The sequence below is a fragment of the Bos indicus genome, chromosome 18, assembly GCF_029378745.1.
Source record: "Bos indicus isolate NIAB-ARS_2022 breed Sahiwal x Tharparkar chromosome 18, NIAB-ARS_B.indTharparkar_mat_pri_1.0, whole genome shotgun sequence".
In the NCBI taxonomy this organism is placed as follows: Eukaryota; Metazoa; Chordata; class Mammalia; order Artiodactyla; family Bovidae; genus Bos; species Bos indicus.
Window position 1 is genome coordinate 58,212,678 of NC_091777.1, and position 14,246 is coordinate 58,226,923.

Genomic DNA, 14,246 nt, shown 5'->3' on the forward strand with positions numbered 1-14,246 from the left:
ATCACCCACTACAGACAACAGCTACTGTAGGTCACCCCTTCAACCCAGAGCCCAAAAGAATCATTCGCAGGAGAAGATCCTAAAGAATTCTCCCTTTCCAGCTTTGCCTCCTTCTTTGGGATTGGAATGAAAACTGACATTTTCCAGTCCTGAGGCCACTGCTGAGTTTTCCAAATTTGCTGGCATATTGAGTGTAGCACTTTCACAGCATCATCTTTTAGGATTTGAAATAGCTCAGCTGGAATTCCATCAACACTACTAGCTTTGTTCATAGTGATGCTTCCTAAGGGCCCACTTGCCTTGCACTCCAAGATGTCTGGCTCTAGTTGATAGATTGCTCCATCATGGTTATCTGGGTCATTAAGATCTTTTTTGTACAGTTCTGTGTATTCTTGCCACCTCTTCTTAATATCTTCTGCTTCTGTTAGGTCCATACCATTTCTGTCCTTTATTGTGCTCACCTTTGCATGAAATGCTCTCTTGGTATCTCTAACTTTCTTGAAGAGATCTCTAGGCTTTCCCATTCTATTGTTTTCCTCCATTTCTTAGCATTCTTCACTAATGAAGGCTTTCTTATCTCTCTTTGCTATTCTTTGGAACTCTGCATTCAGATGTATATCTTTCCTTTTCTCCTTTGCCTTGAGCTTCTCTTCTTTTCTCAGCTATTTGTAAGGCCTCCTCAGACAACCATTCTCCCTTTTTGCATTTAATTTTCTTGGGGATGGTTTTGATCACCGCCCCCTGTACAATGTTATGAATTTCCGTCCATAGTTTTCAGGCCCTCTGTGTATCAAATCTAATCCCTTGAATCTATTTCTCACTTCCACTGTATAATCAGTCATAGGGATTTGATTTAGGTCATATCTGAATGGTCTAGTGGTTTTCTCTGCTTTCTTCAATTTAAGTCTGGTTTTTACAATAAGGAATTCATGATCTGAGCCACAGTCAGCTCCCAGTCTTGCTTTTGCTGACTGTATAGAGCTTCTCCATCTTCAGAGGGAAAGAATATAATCAATCTGATTTCAGTATTGACTATCTGGTGATGTCCTTGTGTAGAGTTGTCTCTTGTGTTGTTGGAAGAAGATGTTTGCTATGATCAGTGTGTTCTCTTGGCAAAACTCTGTTAGCCTTTGCCCTGCTTCATTTTGTACTCCAAGACCAAACTTGCCTGTTACTCCAGGTATCTCTTGACTTGCACTTTTGCATTCCAGTCCCTTTTAATGAAAAGGACATCTTTCTTGGTGTTAGTTCTAGAAGATCTTTTAGGTCTTCATAGAACCATTCAACTTCAGCCTCCTCAGCATTACTGGTCGGGGCATAGACTTGGATTACTGTGATATTGAATGGCTTGCCTTAGAAACAAACCGACATCATTCTGTCAGTTTTGAGATTGCACCAAGTTCTGCATTTTGGACACTTTTGTTGACTATCATGGCTACTCTGTATCTTCAAAGGGATTCTTGACCACAGTAGTAGATGTAATGCTCATCTGAATTAAATTTGCCCATTCCAGTCTATTTTAGTTCACAGATTCCTAAACTGTTGATGTTCACTCTTGCCATCTCCCGTTTAACCACTTCCAATTTACCTTGATTCACGGACCTAACATTCCATGTTCCTATGCAATATCGTTCTTTACAGCATCAGACTTTACTTTCATCCCTGGATACATCCACAATTGGGTATTAGTTTTTGCTTTGGCTCCATCCCTTCATTTTTTCTGGAGTAATTTCTCCCCTCTTCTCCAGCAGCATATTGGGCACCTGCCGATTTGGGGAGTTCATCTTTCAGTGTCCTATCTTTTTATCTTTGCATATTGTTCATGGGGTTCTCAAGGAAAGAATACCGAAGTGGTTTGCCATTCCCTTCGTCAGAGGACCACATTTTATAGGAACTCTCCCCCAAGTTCCATCCATCTTGCATGGCCCTACAAAGCATGGCTCACAGTTTCATTGAATTAGACAAGGTTGTGATCCACATAATCAGTTTGATTAGTTTTCTGTAACTGGTTTTCATTCTGTCTGCTATCTGCTGGATGAGGATAAGAGACTTGTGCAAGCTTCCTGATGGGAGGGACTGGCTGTGGGTAAAACAGTTAAAGTGTTTGGGTAAACAGTTAAAGCTAAGTTTGGAAAACTCAGCAGTGGGCATAGGACTAGAAAAGGTCAGTTTTCATTCCAATCCCAACGAAGGGCAATGCCAAAGAATGTTCAAATTACCACATAATTGCACTCGTTTCACATGCTAGCAAAGTAACGCTCAAAATTCTCCAAGCTAGGTTTCAACACTATGTGAACTGAGAACTTCCAGATGTTCAAGCTGGATTTAGAAAAGGCAGAATAACTAGAAATCAAATTGCCAACATCGATTGGATCATAGAAAAAGCAAGGGCTTTCCAGAAGAATATCTACTTCTGCTTCACTGACTATGCTAAGGCCTTTGACTTTCGACTTTGTTGTGGATCACAACAAACTGTGGAAAATTCTTCAAGAGATGGGACTACCAGACTACCTTACCTGCCTCTTACAAAATGTGTTTGCAGGTCAAGAAGCAACAGTTAGAACCAAACATGGAACAACAGACTGGTACAAAATTGGGAAAGGAGTACGTTAAGGCTGTATATTGTCACCCTGCTTATTTAATTTATATGCAGAGTACATTACAGAGAAGGCAATGGCACCCCACTCCAGTACTCTTGCCTGGAAAATCCCATGGATGGAGGAGCCTGGTAGGCTGCAGTCCATGGGGTCGCTGAGGGTCAGACATGACTGAGCTACTTCACTTTCATTTTCACTTACATTTTACATTTTACATTACAGAGAAGGAAAGGGCAACCCACTCCAGTGTTCTTGCCTGGAGAATCCCAGGGACGGGGGAGCCTGGTGGGCTGCCGTCTATGGGGTTGCACAGAGTCGGACACGACTGAAGTGACTTAGCAGCAGAGTACATTATGCGAAATGGCAGGCTTGATGAAGCACAAGCTGGAATCAAGATTGCTGAGACAAATATCAATAACCTCAAATATGCAGATTACACCATCCTAATGGCAGAAAGAGAGGCGGAACTAAAGAGCCTCTACATGAAGGTGAAAGAGGAGAGTGAAAAAGCTGGCTTAAAAGTCAACATTCAAAAAACTAAGATCACAGCATCTGTTCCCATCACTTCATGGCAAATATATGGGGAAACAATGGAAACAGTGACAGACTTTATTTTTTTGGACTCCAAAATCACTGCAGATGGTGACTGCAGCCATGAAACTAAAAGATGCTTGATCCTTGGAAAAAAGGCTATATTTCCTTCCAAAGCTAGACAGCATATTGAAAAGCAGAGACATTATTTTGCTGATAAAGATCCATCTAGTTAAAGCTACGGTTTCTTCAGTAGTCATGTATGGATGTGAAAGCTGGACTATAAAGAAAGCTGAGCGCCAAAGAAGTGATGCTTTTGAACTGTGGTGTTGGAGAAGATTCTTGGAAGTCCCTTGGACTGCAAGGAGATCCAACCAGTCCATACTAAAGGAAATCAATCCTGAATATTCATTGGAAGGACTGATGCTGAATCTAAAACTCCAATACTTTGGCCACCAGATGCCAAGAGTCAATTCATTAGAAAAGGTCCTGATGCTGTGAAAGATTGAAGATGGAAGGAGAAGGGAACGACATGGTTGGATGGCATCACCAACTCAATGAAAAAGAGTTTGAGCAAGCTCTGAGAGATAGTGAAGGACATGGAAGCCTGGCATGCTGCATTGTAAAGAGTCAAACCAACTGAGAATTGAACGACAACAACAAGCCTTGTCTCTCCAGTGGAAACTCGAAAAAGGCTTCCCCACGCTTGCTCCTGCTCCTTGAGCACAACCTCGTGCTCCCCCCTGGGCCCTGCCCTGATGAGGGACCATGTATTCTTGGAAAATGAAAGTAATAAAAGTCTCTTTTCAATGGAATTTACTCTTTGTCATAACAAAGATACTGTCATAACACAGTCATCTCTACAAATTAAAAAGTTAAAACCCCTGGGTGGAAATGAGACAGATTTGGAATCAAGAGTTTCCAGGGAGAAGCAGACAGTGATGTCCCCACATCTGTCCTCTGGGCTCTGCATCCTCGGGTGAATCTCGTCATGACGGGAGCCAGGCTCAGCCACACCCCTCAGCCCAGGTCCCTAGTGGCCGCCACACCTGCAGAGCCAACAGAGTCTCAGGTCAGAGAAACAGACCCATTTCATTCATTCTGGGCTCTGCCTCAAGGCATGTGCAATCTTAGTTCCCCAACCCCGGATCGAACTCCTGCCCCCTGCAGTGGAAACTCACAGGCTCAACCACTGGACCGACATGGAAGTCCCTGGAGAATCACACAGTTTAGCTCCAGGCAGGACAGGACCGCCCAGCCCCACCGGCAACTCCAGAGCCATTCCCTGGACTTCCGTGCAGGGGAACAGGTGTGCTCACCTGGTGTAGTAGATCCAGGTGAGGCCATAGGTGAGGAGGAAGCCAGCCCCCATGAGGGCCCCTCTGATCAGGGTGAGGACCAGGGGCCAGGAGCCCTGCTGCTCCTCAGTCTCACAGCTGCAGGGAGGGGGGCTTTCTGGGGAAGGGAGAGGGGGTGAAGCTCAGTCCCCAGACCCAGCCCTCCCAAAGGCACACACCTGCCCAGGCTGCCCGTCCCCAGCACCTGCCCTACAACTCACTCTGCACAGAGAGGCTGAAGGAAACTTGCTGGGAGCCCAGTGGGTGCTGAGCTCGGCAGGTGACTTCTCCTCCATCTCTGACCCCCACACGGGGTATCTCCAGGACCCCGGGGGCTGAGCGGTGGGAGGGACTCAGCGCTTTTCCCTCCCAGAGCCAGCTCAGCGTGGCAGGGGGGTTGCTGTCGGCCACACAGACCAGGCGCAGGAACTGGCCCTCCAGGATGGGCAGTGACGTGCCATTCAGATCTGGGTGAGAGATGCACCGATGAGGGGGTGGAGCCAAGGGCTGTCTCACCCTCGCTCCACCCACTTCCTGATGCAGAAAGACTGCCGGGTGACAAGGACCCAGGATGAGCTCACTGAGGCCGATGAGGCAACAGTCCTGGTGGTCTTTGCAGGCTCCCAGAAGAAATGGGAGCTGATCTGAGGATGGAAGGGAGAGAAGTGGGTGGGAAGCTGACGGGAAGATGTGCCAAGAGAGAGATAGCCTGGAAGATGGGGAGAAAGGCACGTGGTCTGCATCGTGGCAGAGAGGACCCAGAGCAACAGAGACACGATAAGAGTGGGAGAGAGAAGGGAGGCGCAGATGTGCTGGAGCCCTGACAGCAGGACTGAGAGCGCTGGGCTTTGCTTCAAGGTGACGGGCAAGCAGTAGGAGCCTGTGAGAAGGGGAAGCTTCAGTGTCGGTGCGGACTCTCAGGACCCTGCTGGGGCCAGGTGGGGCCCTGGACTGCACAAGAGACAGGAGGTGGGGAGGCTGAGGGAGGAGGCTGATCAGTGTGGCCCAGGGTCCAAGACAAGACTGCAGCTGGCTCTGGGGCCAAGGACATGGAAAGGGGGAAGTGATTTGAGCAGTGAAGCTCTGCAGAAGTCCCTGAGTCATGGGTGCAGCTGGTGAGAAAGGGTGATGGGTAGAGGGCCGTCCAACCACAGCCCGGTTAAGTGGGGGACAGGGTGCAGTTGACAGGCATCAGCAAGAGGTGGTTCTGTGCATGCTCAGTCAAGAGTCATGTCTGACTCTTTGGGACTCTATAATCTGTAACCTGCCAGGCTCCTCTGTTCATTGAATTTTCCAGGCAAGAATACTGGAGTGGGTTGCCATTTCCTGCTCCAGGGAATCATCCCAACCCAGGGTTCCAACCCCTTTCTCCGGCATCTCTTGCATTTCAGGTAGATTTTTACTGTCTGAGCCACCAGGGAAGCCCAGGAAACAGGGGTGGCTCCTGGCAAAGATGGTGAGGGCGCAGGTCATAGGAGATGAGGACAGACAGAAAATTTTTTTTACAAAGAGCAGAACATACACAGTAATACAAATCACAGAGACAAAAGTGGAATGCTGGTTCCCAGGGGCTGAAAGGGGAAGGGGGTGCGGAGGCTATATCTGATGGGTTTCAAGTTTCAATTCTGCAGAATGGACAGGGTTGTGTGGATGGGTTGCACAACACCCTGCCTAGATGGACTTCCCGCAGCTGGGCTCTACCCTTAAAAGTGGTGAAGATGGTAACTCTGATCTTCTGTGTGGTTTCTCACAGTTAAAACTAAAATTTTAAACTAAGAAAAGGAAAGGGAGCAGGCAAAAGTAATAGTTCATGGATGCGAGACATTGGGGAGAGAGGAGGACAGGTCCGGAAGAGTGAGGGCCTATCTCATCTCCAAGCCCTCAGCCCTGAGCTGGCAGAGACCTGCTGCCATCACAGCCCCAGAGGAGAGACCATCCTTCCTACCTGTCAAGCTTTCCTGAGATATTCTCATGGTCACCAACCGTGGAGCATCTGGGAGGAAGACGGGAGAGGCAGGGAGGCGTCAGTGCTCCACCCCAGGAGCCACCTGAGAGGATGAGCTTTATTCCCCCAATCTCAGATGGAAAGGGATGCAGGGACGCCACCCGCCTCCTGCCAACACCGCCCCCAGGGACCCCGCCGCCCCTCCACACTTACAGGAGACGTTGAGCCGGACGGTTGTCTCCAGGGTCACCTGAGATCCTTGGAGTGTCACCCGACAGGTGAGGTTGGTGCCATGGTCCTGGGGCCTTGGGGTGAGGGTGAGCTCTGAGGAGTGGAGGGTGTCTGGGTTCATGATGTCAACTGCCTCCCCCACCCAGGAGAACAGGAGAGGGTGTCCCTCACCAGATGCTAGTGACAGGGTGCAGGTCAGCTTTGTGGGGCGACCAGCCTCCAGAGGTTCCGGAAACAAGATGTAGGGTTTCCATGGTGGGGCTGAGGAAGAGAGAGGGAAATGCCTGGGCCCCATGAGGGCATGGGGACCCAGAGGAGGACCCTCAGAGGGACCCGTGCTAAAGGCCACAGCTCACTCCCAGTCCTGGGTCTCTTCTGCACTCGCACATCCCAAGACCTGGGGTGGTCCTATGTCCTGTTCCTATTCTAACAGGAAGGTCCCCACGTCCCAGGGTCCTCTCCTGGGCTCCTGCCATACCTGTCACCTGCAAATTCAGCTTCTTATCTCTGTAACTGTATTTCACATCGTCTCTTTCCACCCGGAAATAGTAGACTCCTGTGTCGCTCATCCTGGCGTCTCTGATGCTCAGGGAGCAGTCGTTGTCGCTGGGGTCCCTGAGGAGGCGGAATCGGCCCCGGGTCTCCATCTTCACTCGCCTCTTCGGGTTGTTGGTGGTCACAGGATCACTGTGTGGGCCATCCCCTTCCCGGAACCAATAGATGAAGGGTTCCATAGAGGAATACCAGGAGCTCCAAGGGTAGGAGAAGTTGCAGGGCACGAGGACGCCCAGGCCTGCCTGCACGGTCAGGGATTCCTGCACTCGGAGCCTGTACCCTGGATTCTCCTGCAGGGATTCTGCGGACACGGAGGCTGAGCTGCAGCTGCAGGCCCCTCCCCACCTGAGCCGCCCCTCCTCCACCGGTGACCCCCCCTCCTCCCACGCCGCTCACCCCCCCACAGCAGGGGCAGCAGGAGCAGCAGGGGCACCATATCCGAGTCCCCCGGGGTCCAAGTCTCTCTGTTGCGGAAGTTAGTGCCCCGAATGTGGGGTGGGAACCAGGAAGCCCCAACAGGAAGTCAGTTGCTGCCAGAACAGAAGGGAAACTCGGAAGCTAAAGGCTGTGGGGTTGGGGTGGGGGCTGCAGTGTCATGCCACCCCTCACCCCCCACCTCCTCCCCATCCCCCCTATACCGCAGGGGGTGATCATGGGACCCCCAGAGTCCCAGAGGCTTCCCCGCACGGGGCTCTGACATGATTGCCTTCCCAGTGATGTTCGCGTCCACCGTGGGTTGCCCAGCCTGCAGCGCCGCAACCAGAAAAGAGAAACGAGATCGGATCCATTCGGAGCCACCCACCCTACAGCAGAAAAACTGGACTTTCAGGAAAAGATATTGAAAATTTTCTCAAATATGTTCCACTAGGGTCAGAAAACAAGCTTCCTGACCCAAATGCAGTGGAGGGCGGAAGCCAGGCAAGAAAGCTGAAGGTGAAAAGCTCCTTTGCCCAGAAGGGTTTTTATAACATGGCAAACAGGGCTGTGGGTCTTCCTGGATCTCAGGGTCTGTTGGACCAGCCCTGGGGCAGAAGACCATGAAAAACGGAGTGGGTAAAGGGAGACGCTTGCTCCATAATTGGGGACCCTAGGCTAGATCTTACCTGAAACACAATTCAGGACCCATCACTCTTTCTTCATCATTAAGAAGGCTGAGTGCAGAAGAATTGATGCTTTCAAACTGTGCTGTTGGAGAAGACTGTTGAGAGTCCCTTGGACTGCAAGGAGATCAAACCAGGCAATCGTAAAGGAAATCAAGCCTGAATAGTCATTGGAAAGACTGATGCTGAAGCTCCAATACTTTGGCCACCTGATGTGAAGAGCCGACTCATTGGAAAAGATCCAGATGCTGAAAAAGACCTTGATGCTGGGAAAGATAGAAGGCTGGAGGAGAAGGAGATGACAGAAGACGAGATGGTTGGATGGCATCACCGACTCAATGGACGTGAGTTTGAGCAGGCTTCAGGAGATAGTGAAGGACAGGGAAGCCCTCCTGCTGCAGTCCATGAGGTCTCACCAAGAGTCGGACACAATTGAGAGACTGAACAACAACAATCTTCACAGCCTTGTTTTCAAGGCCACAGGAAGGGCTCGAGCCACATGTGGAAACAACCTGTAATGTTACTATTCTTTAAGGGAGAAATTTCATGAAGATTTCCTAAATATGACAATAAACATATATATTTGAGACACTCCCAGGAACAGGTTGTGAGAACAAATGAATATTGGTTTTATATTTATTTGGACATATGTTTACATCTTTGTTTCTTAAAAAATAAACACCATTAAAAGAAGGAGGGATAAATTGAGAGATTGGGACTGACATATACACACAACTGTGTATAAAATAGATAACCAACAAAGACCGACTGTATAGCACAGGGAACTCTACTCGGTATCTTGTAATAACTTATAGTGGAAATTAATCTGAGAGAAATATACATATATAGCTGAATCACTTTGCTATACTGTGACACTAACACAACGTTATACATCAATTATACTTTAATTTTAAAAATCATACCCAGAACAAAGAACTCAATAAGAAAAAGATTGCCCAGTTTTTATTTTTAAATGGGCAAAAACTCAAACAGGAATTTCACAAAAGGAGATATTCAAATAGCTCAATATCACATTGCACATAAAGGAAACAAAAAGATAAGGAGACATTGCCACAATGGAAGGCAGGACTGAAAACTGAGCCTGCTGCTAATACAAGTGATGCTGAGGATACAGACAGCTCAGAACCCTCAAATATGATGCGGGGATGGAAATTCACTTGACCACTCAAGAGAACCCTTTGAAGGTACCTTCTAGAACTAAATATATGCCAAACTTATGACGAAGCAGTTCCATACCCACCAGGAAAACTTGCTAGCCTTCCTATTTTCATCACAACATTCATATCAACGACATGTTGAAAGAGCCAAAACATGGAAACAAATGCAATGTCATCGTATTTTAGGGTTCATACATAACTGGAGGAATAGTCATACATAAAATACCACTTTCAAGACAAAAACCGTAGCAAAACCAACAATGAGTTATTAATATAAAAACATGGATAATCTCATACTAAATGAGGTAAGTCAGAAAGTCTCCTTTCAATGGAATTGACTCTTCCTGTTGTCACACAATCAACACAAATAAAAGCTCATGGATGCAAATAACACAGGGTTTGACTGGAGAGTTTCCAGGGAGAAGCACCCAGTGATGTCCCCACATCTGTCCTCTGGGCTCTGCATCCTCGGGTGAATCTCGTCATGACAGGGAGCGAGGCTCGGCCACACCCCTCAGCCCAGCTCCCTAGTGGCCACCACACCTGCAGAGCCAACACGGTCTCAGGTCAGAAATGCAGATGCATTTCACTCGTTCTGGGCTCTGCCTCAAGGCGGGTGGGATCTTAGTCCCCAACCTGAGATCCAACCCCTGCCCCCTGCAGGGGAAACCTGGAATCTTAGCTACAGGACCAACATGGAAGGCCCTGGAGAGTCACACAGTTTAGCTCCAGGCAGGACAGGACCGCCCAGCACCACCGGCAACTCCAGAGCCATTCCCCGGACTTCCGTGCAGGGGAACAGGTGTGCTCACCTGGTGTAGTAGATCCAGGTGAGGCCATAGGTGAGGAGGAAGCCAGCCCCCATGAGGGCCCCTCTGATCAGGGTGAGGACCAGGGGCCAGGAGCCCTGCTGCTCCTCAGTCTCACAGCTGCAGGGAGGGGGGCTTTCTGGGGAAGGGAGAGGGGGTGAAGCTCAGTCCCCAGACCCAGCCCTCCCAAAGGCACACACCTGCCCAGGCTACCCGTCCCCAGCACCTGCCCTGCAACTCACTCTGCACAGAGAGGCTGAAGGAAACTTGCTGGGAGCCCAGTGGGTGCTGAGCTCGGCAGGTGACTTCTCCTCCATCTCTGACCCCCACACGGGGTATCTCCAGGACCCCGGGGGCTGAGCGCTGGGAGGGACTCAGGGATTTTCCCTCCCAGAGCCAGCTCAGCGTGGCAGGGGGGTTGCTGTCGGCCACACAGACCAGGCGCAGGAACTGGCCCTCCAGGATGGGCAGTGACGTGCCATTCAGATCTGGGTGAGACATGCACGGATGAGTGGGTGGAGCCAAGGGCTGTCTCACCCTCGCTCCGCCCACTTCCTGATGCAGAAAGACTGCCGGGTGACAAGGACCCAGGATGAGCTCACTGAGGCCGATGAGGCAACAGTCCTGGTGGTCTTTGCAGGCTCCCAGAAGAAATGGGAGCTGATCTGAGGATGGAAGGGAGAGAAGTGGGTGGGAAGCTGACGGGAAGATGTGCCAAGAGAGAGATAGCCTGGAAGATGGGGAGAAAGGCACATGGTCTGCATCGTGGCAGAGAGGACCCGGAGCGACAGAGACACGATAAGAGTGGGAGAGAGAAGGGAGGGGCAGATGTGCTGGAGCCCTGACAGCAGGACTGAGAGCGCTGGGCTTTGCTCCAGGGTGACGGGCAAGCAGTAGGAGCCTGTGAGAAGGGGAAGCTTCAGTGTCGGCGCGGACTCTCAGGACCCTACTGGGGCCAAGTGGGGCCCTGGACTGCACATGAGACAGGAGGCGGGGAGGCTGAGGGAGGAGGCTGATCACTGGCCCAGGCTCCAGGACAAGACTGCAGCTGGCTCTGGGGCCAAGGACATGGAAAGGGGGAAGTGATTTGAGCAGTGAAGCTCTGCAGAAGTCCCTGAGTCATGGGTGCAGCTGGTGAGAAAGGGTGATGGGTAGAGGGCCGTCCAACCACAGCCCGGTTAAGTGGGGGACAGGGTGCAGTTGACAAGCATCAGCAAGAGGTAGTTAAACCTGCAGAACATCTCTGGATGGACAGAGTAGAGACAGGACGGGGGGATCAGGATGCGGGCATGACCACAAGCGGAGACTCGGGATGGGAGGAGTCCACCCAGGAAGGTAAAGAGAGGTTGGAATGGGGTCCAAGGTGGAGCTGTGGGCAATGGGAACAGGAGTCCCTCTGAAAGATGATGACATCAGAGCTGAAGGAGGGTTCCTGTCATAGGAGTTGATGACAGCCAGAAACATTAAAAAAAAAAAAAAAGCAGAAGCTAGAGTAGTCCATCACAGACACTAAAAGCGGAAAGCTGGTGGCCAGGGGCTGAAGCGGGAGGGAACGGGGACACTGCACCTGGTGGGTTTGGCGTTTCGGTTCTGCCAGTCGGGAAGAGCTCTGTGGATGGGTGCACAGCACTGTCCCTGGACCTCACCCTACTGAGATCTACCCTTTAAAGTGGTCAAGATGGTAACTTTGATCATCTGTGTGTTTTCTCACAGTTAAAACTAAAATTTTAAACTAAGAAAAGGAAAGGGAGCAGGCAAAAGTAATAGTCCATGGATGCGAGACACTGGGGAGAGAGGACAGGTCCAGAGCTTGGGGGCTGAGGAGTGAATGACCGTCTCATCTCCAAGCTCTGAGCCCTGAGCTGGCAGAGACCTGCTCCCATCACAGCCCCAGAGGAGAGACCATCCTTCCTACCTGTAAAGCTTTCCTGAGATAGTCTCGTGATCACCAACTGTGGAGCATCTGGGAGGAAAATGGGAGAGGCAGGAAGCCATCAGTGCTCCACCCCAGGAGCCACCTGAGAGGATGAGCTTTATTCCCCCAATCTCAGCTGGAAAGGGATGCAGGGATGCCACCTGCCTCCTGCCAACACCACTCCCAGGGACCCCACCGCCCCTCCACACTCACAGGAGACGTTGAGCCGGACGGTTCTCTCCAGGGTCACCTGCGTTCCCTGGAGTGTCACCAGACAGGTGAGGTTGGTGCCGTGGTCCTGGGGCCTTGGGGTGAGGGTGAGCTCCGAGGAGTGGAGGGTCCCTGGGTCCATCTCGTCAAGGGTGTCTCCCGCCCAGGAGAACAGGAGAGGGTGTCGCTCATCACAAGGTAGCGACAGGCTGCAGGTCAGCTTTGTGGGGTGCCCAGACTCCAGAGGCTCCAGAAACTGGATGTCGGGTTTCTCTGCTGAGGTTGAGGAGGAGAGAGGGAGATGCCTGGCCCCCGGGGTGTGAGGACCCAGAAGGGGACCCTCAGAGGGACCAGTGCCTCACGGCCACAGCTCACTCCCAGTCCTGGGTCTCTCCTGAACCCTCAAACCCCAAGACCTGGAGCAAGGAGTGGTCCTAAATCCTGTTCCTATTCTAATAGATCCCCATGTCCCAGGGTCCTCTCCTGGGCCCCCTGTCATACCTGTCACCTGCAAATTCAGCTTCTTATCTCTGTAATTGTATTTCACATTAGGTCCTCTCTCCACTCGGAAGTAGTAGATTCCTGAGTCGCTCAGCCTGGCCTCTTTGATGCTCAGGGAGCAGTCGTTGATGCTGGGGTCCCCGACGAGGCGGAATCGGCCCTGGGTCTCTGGCTTCTGTCTTCTGTTTGGGTCGTTGGTGGCCACAGGATCACTGTGTGGGCCGTCCCCTTCCCGGAACCAATAGATGATGGGTTCCATAGAGGGATACCAGGGATACCATTGGTAGGAGAAGGAGCAGGACACGCGAAGGTACATGCAAGCCTCCACCGTCACCGATTCCTGCACTCGGAGCTCAAACCCCGGAAGCTCCTGCAGGGACCCTGGGGGACACAGAGGCTCAGCTGCAGCTCCAGCCCCTCCCCACACGTGCCCCCCTCCCCCAGCCGTGAGCCCTGTCCCCCACCCCTCTCCCACTCACCCCCCCACAGCAGGGGCAGCAGCAGCAAGGGCACCATGTCAGCATCCGCCAGCACAGAGCTGGTTCAGGTCCCTCTGTTGGGGAGGGAAGCACCCCGAATGTGGGGAGTGAACGAGGAAGCTCCAACAGGAAGCCAGAGGGTGACGGAGAGGTAGCTCTTAAGATCCATGGAAGGGGAAGTTAGGTACCACGTACCGAGGGTGGGGACTGTCTGAGAAATCTCGTTTCCCCATCTCTCCCATTTGCACCTTCAAACTGTGAGCCTAAAACATGAGGCTGGAGACTCCCAGGGCCCGATTGCTGCCCGCGCTTTCCCCGTGTACCGCTTTCTACACGGGGTGGGGTGGAGGGTCACCTGGCTAGCTCCCCAGGGATCAGAGCTCCTGGGACGTCCAGGAGCAAATTCATGGTCAGGTGTGGAGAGGAGCCCAGGCTGAGCATCCAGGAGAGGAAGGGCTGCCCCCGACCCAGGAGAGACGCTGAGATCTCAGGGACAAGTGCATCTAGATCCCCTGAGATACGGTCCCCATTGTGAGCCTGGAGCCTCCTGACCCCTTGGAGTTGGGTCCCCATCCCCATCAGTGCCCTGGTCCCAGGCAGGCTCAGATTCCAGTCCTGCTGTTGGCGGTTAAAGCCACCTGAGCACCCGGGGGTTTGGAATGCAGAAGCTGAGGGCATAGAGTGCCCGGTTGGGAACCCAGACGCCTGCCACTTCACCTGCCATGTATTCAATTTTCCCAGAGTGACTTCGCCTCTCTGTGCCTCAGTTTGCTCATTTTGAAAAACAGAGAAACTAGCAGAAATGCCGATTAAATGAGTTCATGTGTGTCACGTGCTTAGGACAGAACCGGGCACTGG

General features: G+C 51.4%; 2 protein-coding genes across 5 annotated transcripts; both read right to left on the minus strand.

The window, feature by feature from the left end:
• Nucleotides 1-3,927: 3,927 nt before the first annotated feature.
• LOC109572176 (sialic acid-binding Ig-like lectin 14) lies at nucleotides 3,928-7,725 on the minus strand. Of its 4 annotated transcripts, none has more exons than XM_070771557.1 (8): nucleotides 7,593-7,725; nucleotides 7,120-7,497; nucleotides 6,624-6,734; nucleotides 6,411-6,458; nucleotides 5,047-5,109; nucleotides 4,687-4,932; nucleotides 4,448-4,583; nucleotides 3,928-4,177 (listed from the first exon to the last, which is right to left on the minus strand). In XM_070771557.1, the coding sequence occupies exons 1-8, from the start codon at nucleotides 7,630-7,632 to the stop codon at nucleotides 4,162-4,164; spliced, it is 1,038 nt and encodes a 345-aa protein (XP_070627658.1). In that variant the 5' UTR covers nucleotides 7,633-7,725; the 3' UTR covers nucleotides 3,928-4,161. The 4 variants fall into 4 exon arrangements, with proteins under 4 accessions (XP_070627658.1, XP_019834314.2, XP_070627659.1 ...); XM_019978755.2 differs by having other exon boundaries at nucleotides 6,624-6,902; XM_070771558.1 differs by lacking the exon at nucleotides 5,047-5,109 and having other exon boundaries at nucleotides 7,593-7,724.
• A 139-nt stretch (nucleotides 7,726-7,864) lies between these two features.
• Nucleotides 7,865-13,493, minus strand: LOC109571804 (sialic acid-binding Ig-like lectin 14). Its single transcript, XM_070771569.1, has 7 exons — nucleotides 13,389-13,493; nucleotides 12,910-13,290; nucleotides 12,412-12,684; nucleotides 12,199-12,246; nucleotides 10,526-10,771; nucleotides 10,287-10,422; nucleotides 7,865-10,017 (listed from the first exon to the last, which is right to left on the minus strand). The coding sequence occupies exons 1-7, from the start codon at nucleotides 13,423-13,425 to the stop codon at nucleotides 10,002-10,004; spliced, it is 1,137 nt and encodes a 378-aa protein (XP_070627670.1). The 5' UTR covers nucleotides 13,426-13,493; the 3' UTR covers nucleotides 7,865-10,001.
• Nucleotides 13,494-14,246: the final 753 nt, after the last annotated feature.

What these genes read in the sequence shown, in the direction of transcription:
- LOC109571804 (XM_070771569.1), bottom strand. Translation starts at nt 13,425, where the DNA reads ATGGTGCCCTTGCTGCTGCTGCCCCTGCTGTGGGGGG. An exon ending in GCTGCCCCTGCTGTGGGGGG is followed by an intron (nt 13,291 to 13,388) that starts GTGAGTGGGAGA and finishes TGTGTCCCCCAG; the next exon opens with GGTCCCTGCAGGAGCTTCCG. An exon ending in ATCTCAGGAAAGCTTTACAG is followed by an intron (nt 10,772 to 12,198) that starts GTAGGAAGGATG and finishes TGTCTCACCCAG; the next exon opens with ATCTGAATGGCACGTCACTG.
- LOC109572176 (XM_019978755.2), bottom strand. Translation starts at nt 7,632, where the DNA reads ATGGTGCCCCTGCTGCTCCTGCTGCCCCTGCTGTGGGGGG. An exon ending in GCTGCCCCTGCTGTGGGGGG is followed by an intron (nt 7,498 to 7,592) that starts GTGAGCGGCGTG and finishes CCGTGTCCGCAG; the next exon opens with AATCCCTGCAGGAGAATCCA. An exon ending in CTTCAGCCTCTCTGTGCAGA is followed by an intron (nt 4,584 to 4,686) that starts GTGAGTTGTAGG and finishes TCCCTTCCCCAG; the next exon opens with AAAGCCCCCCTCCCTGCAGC.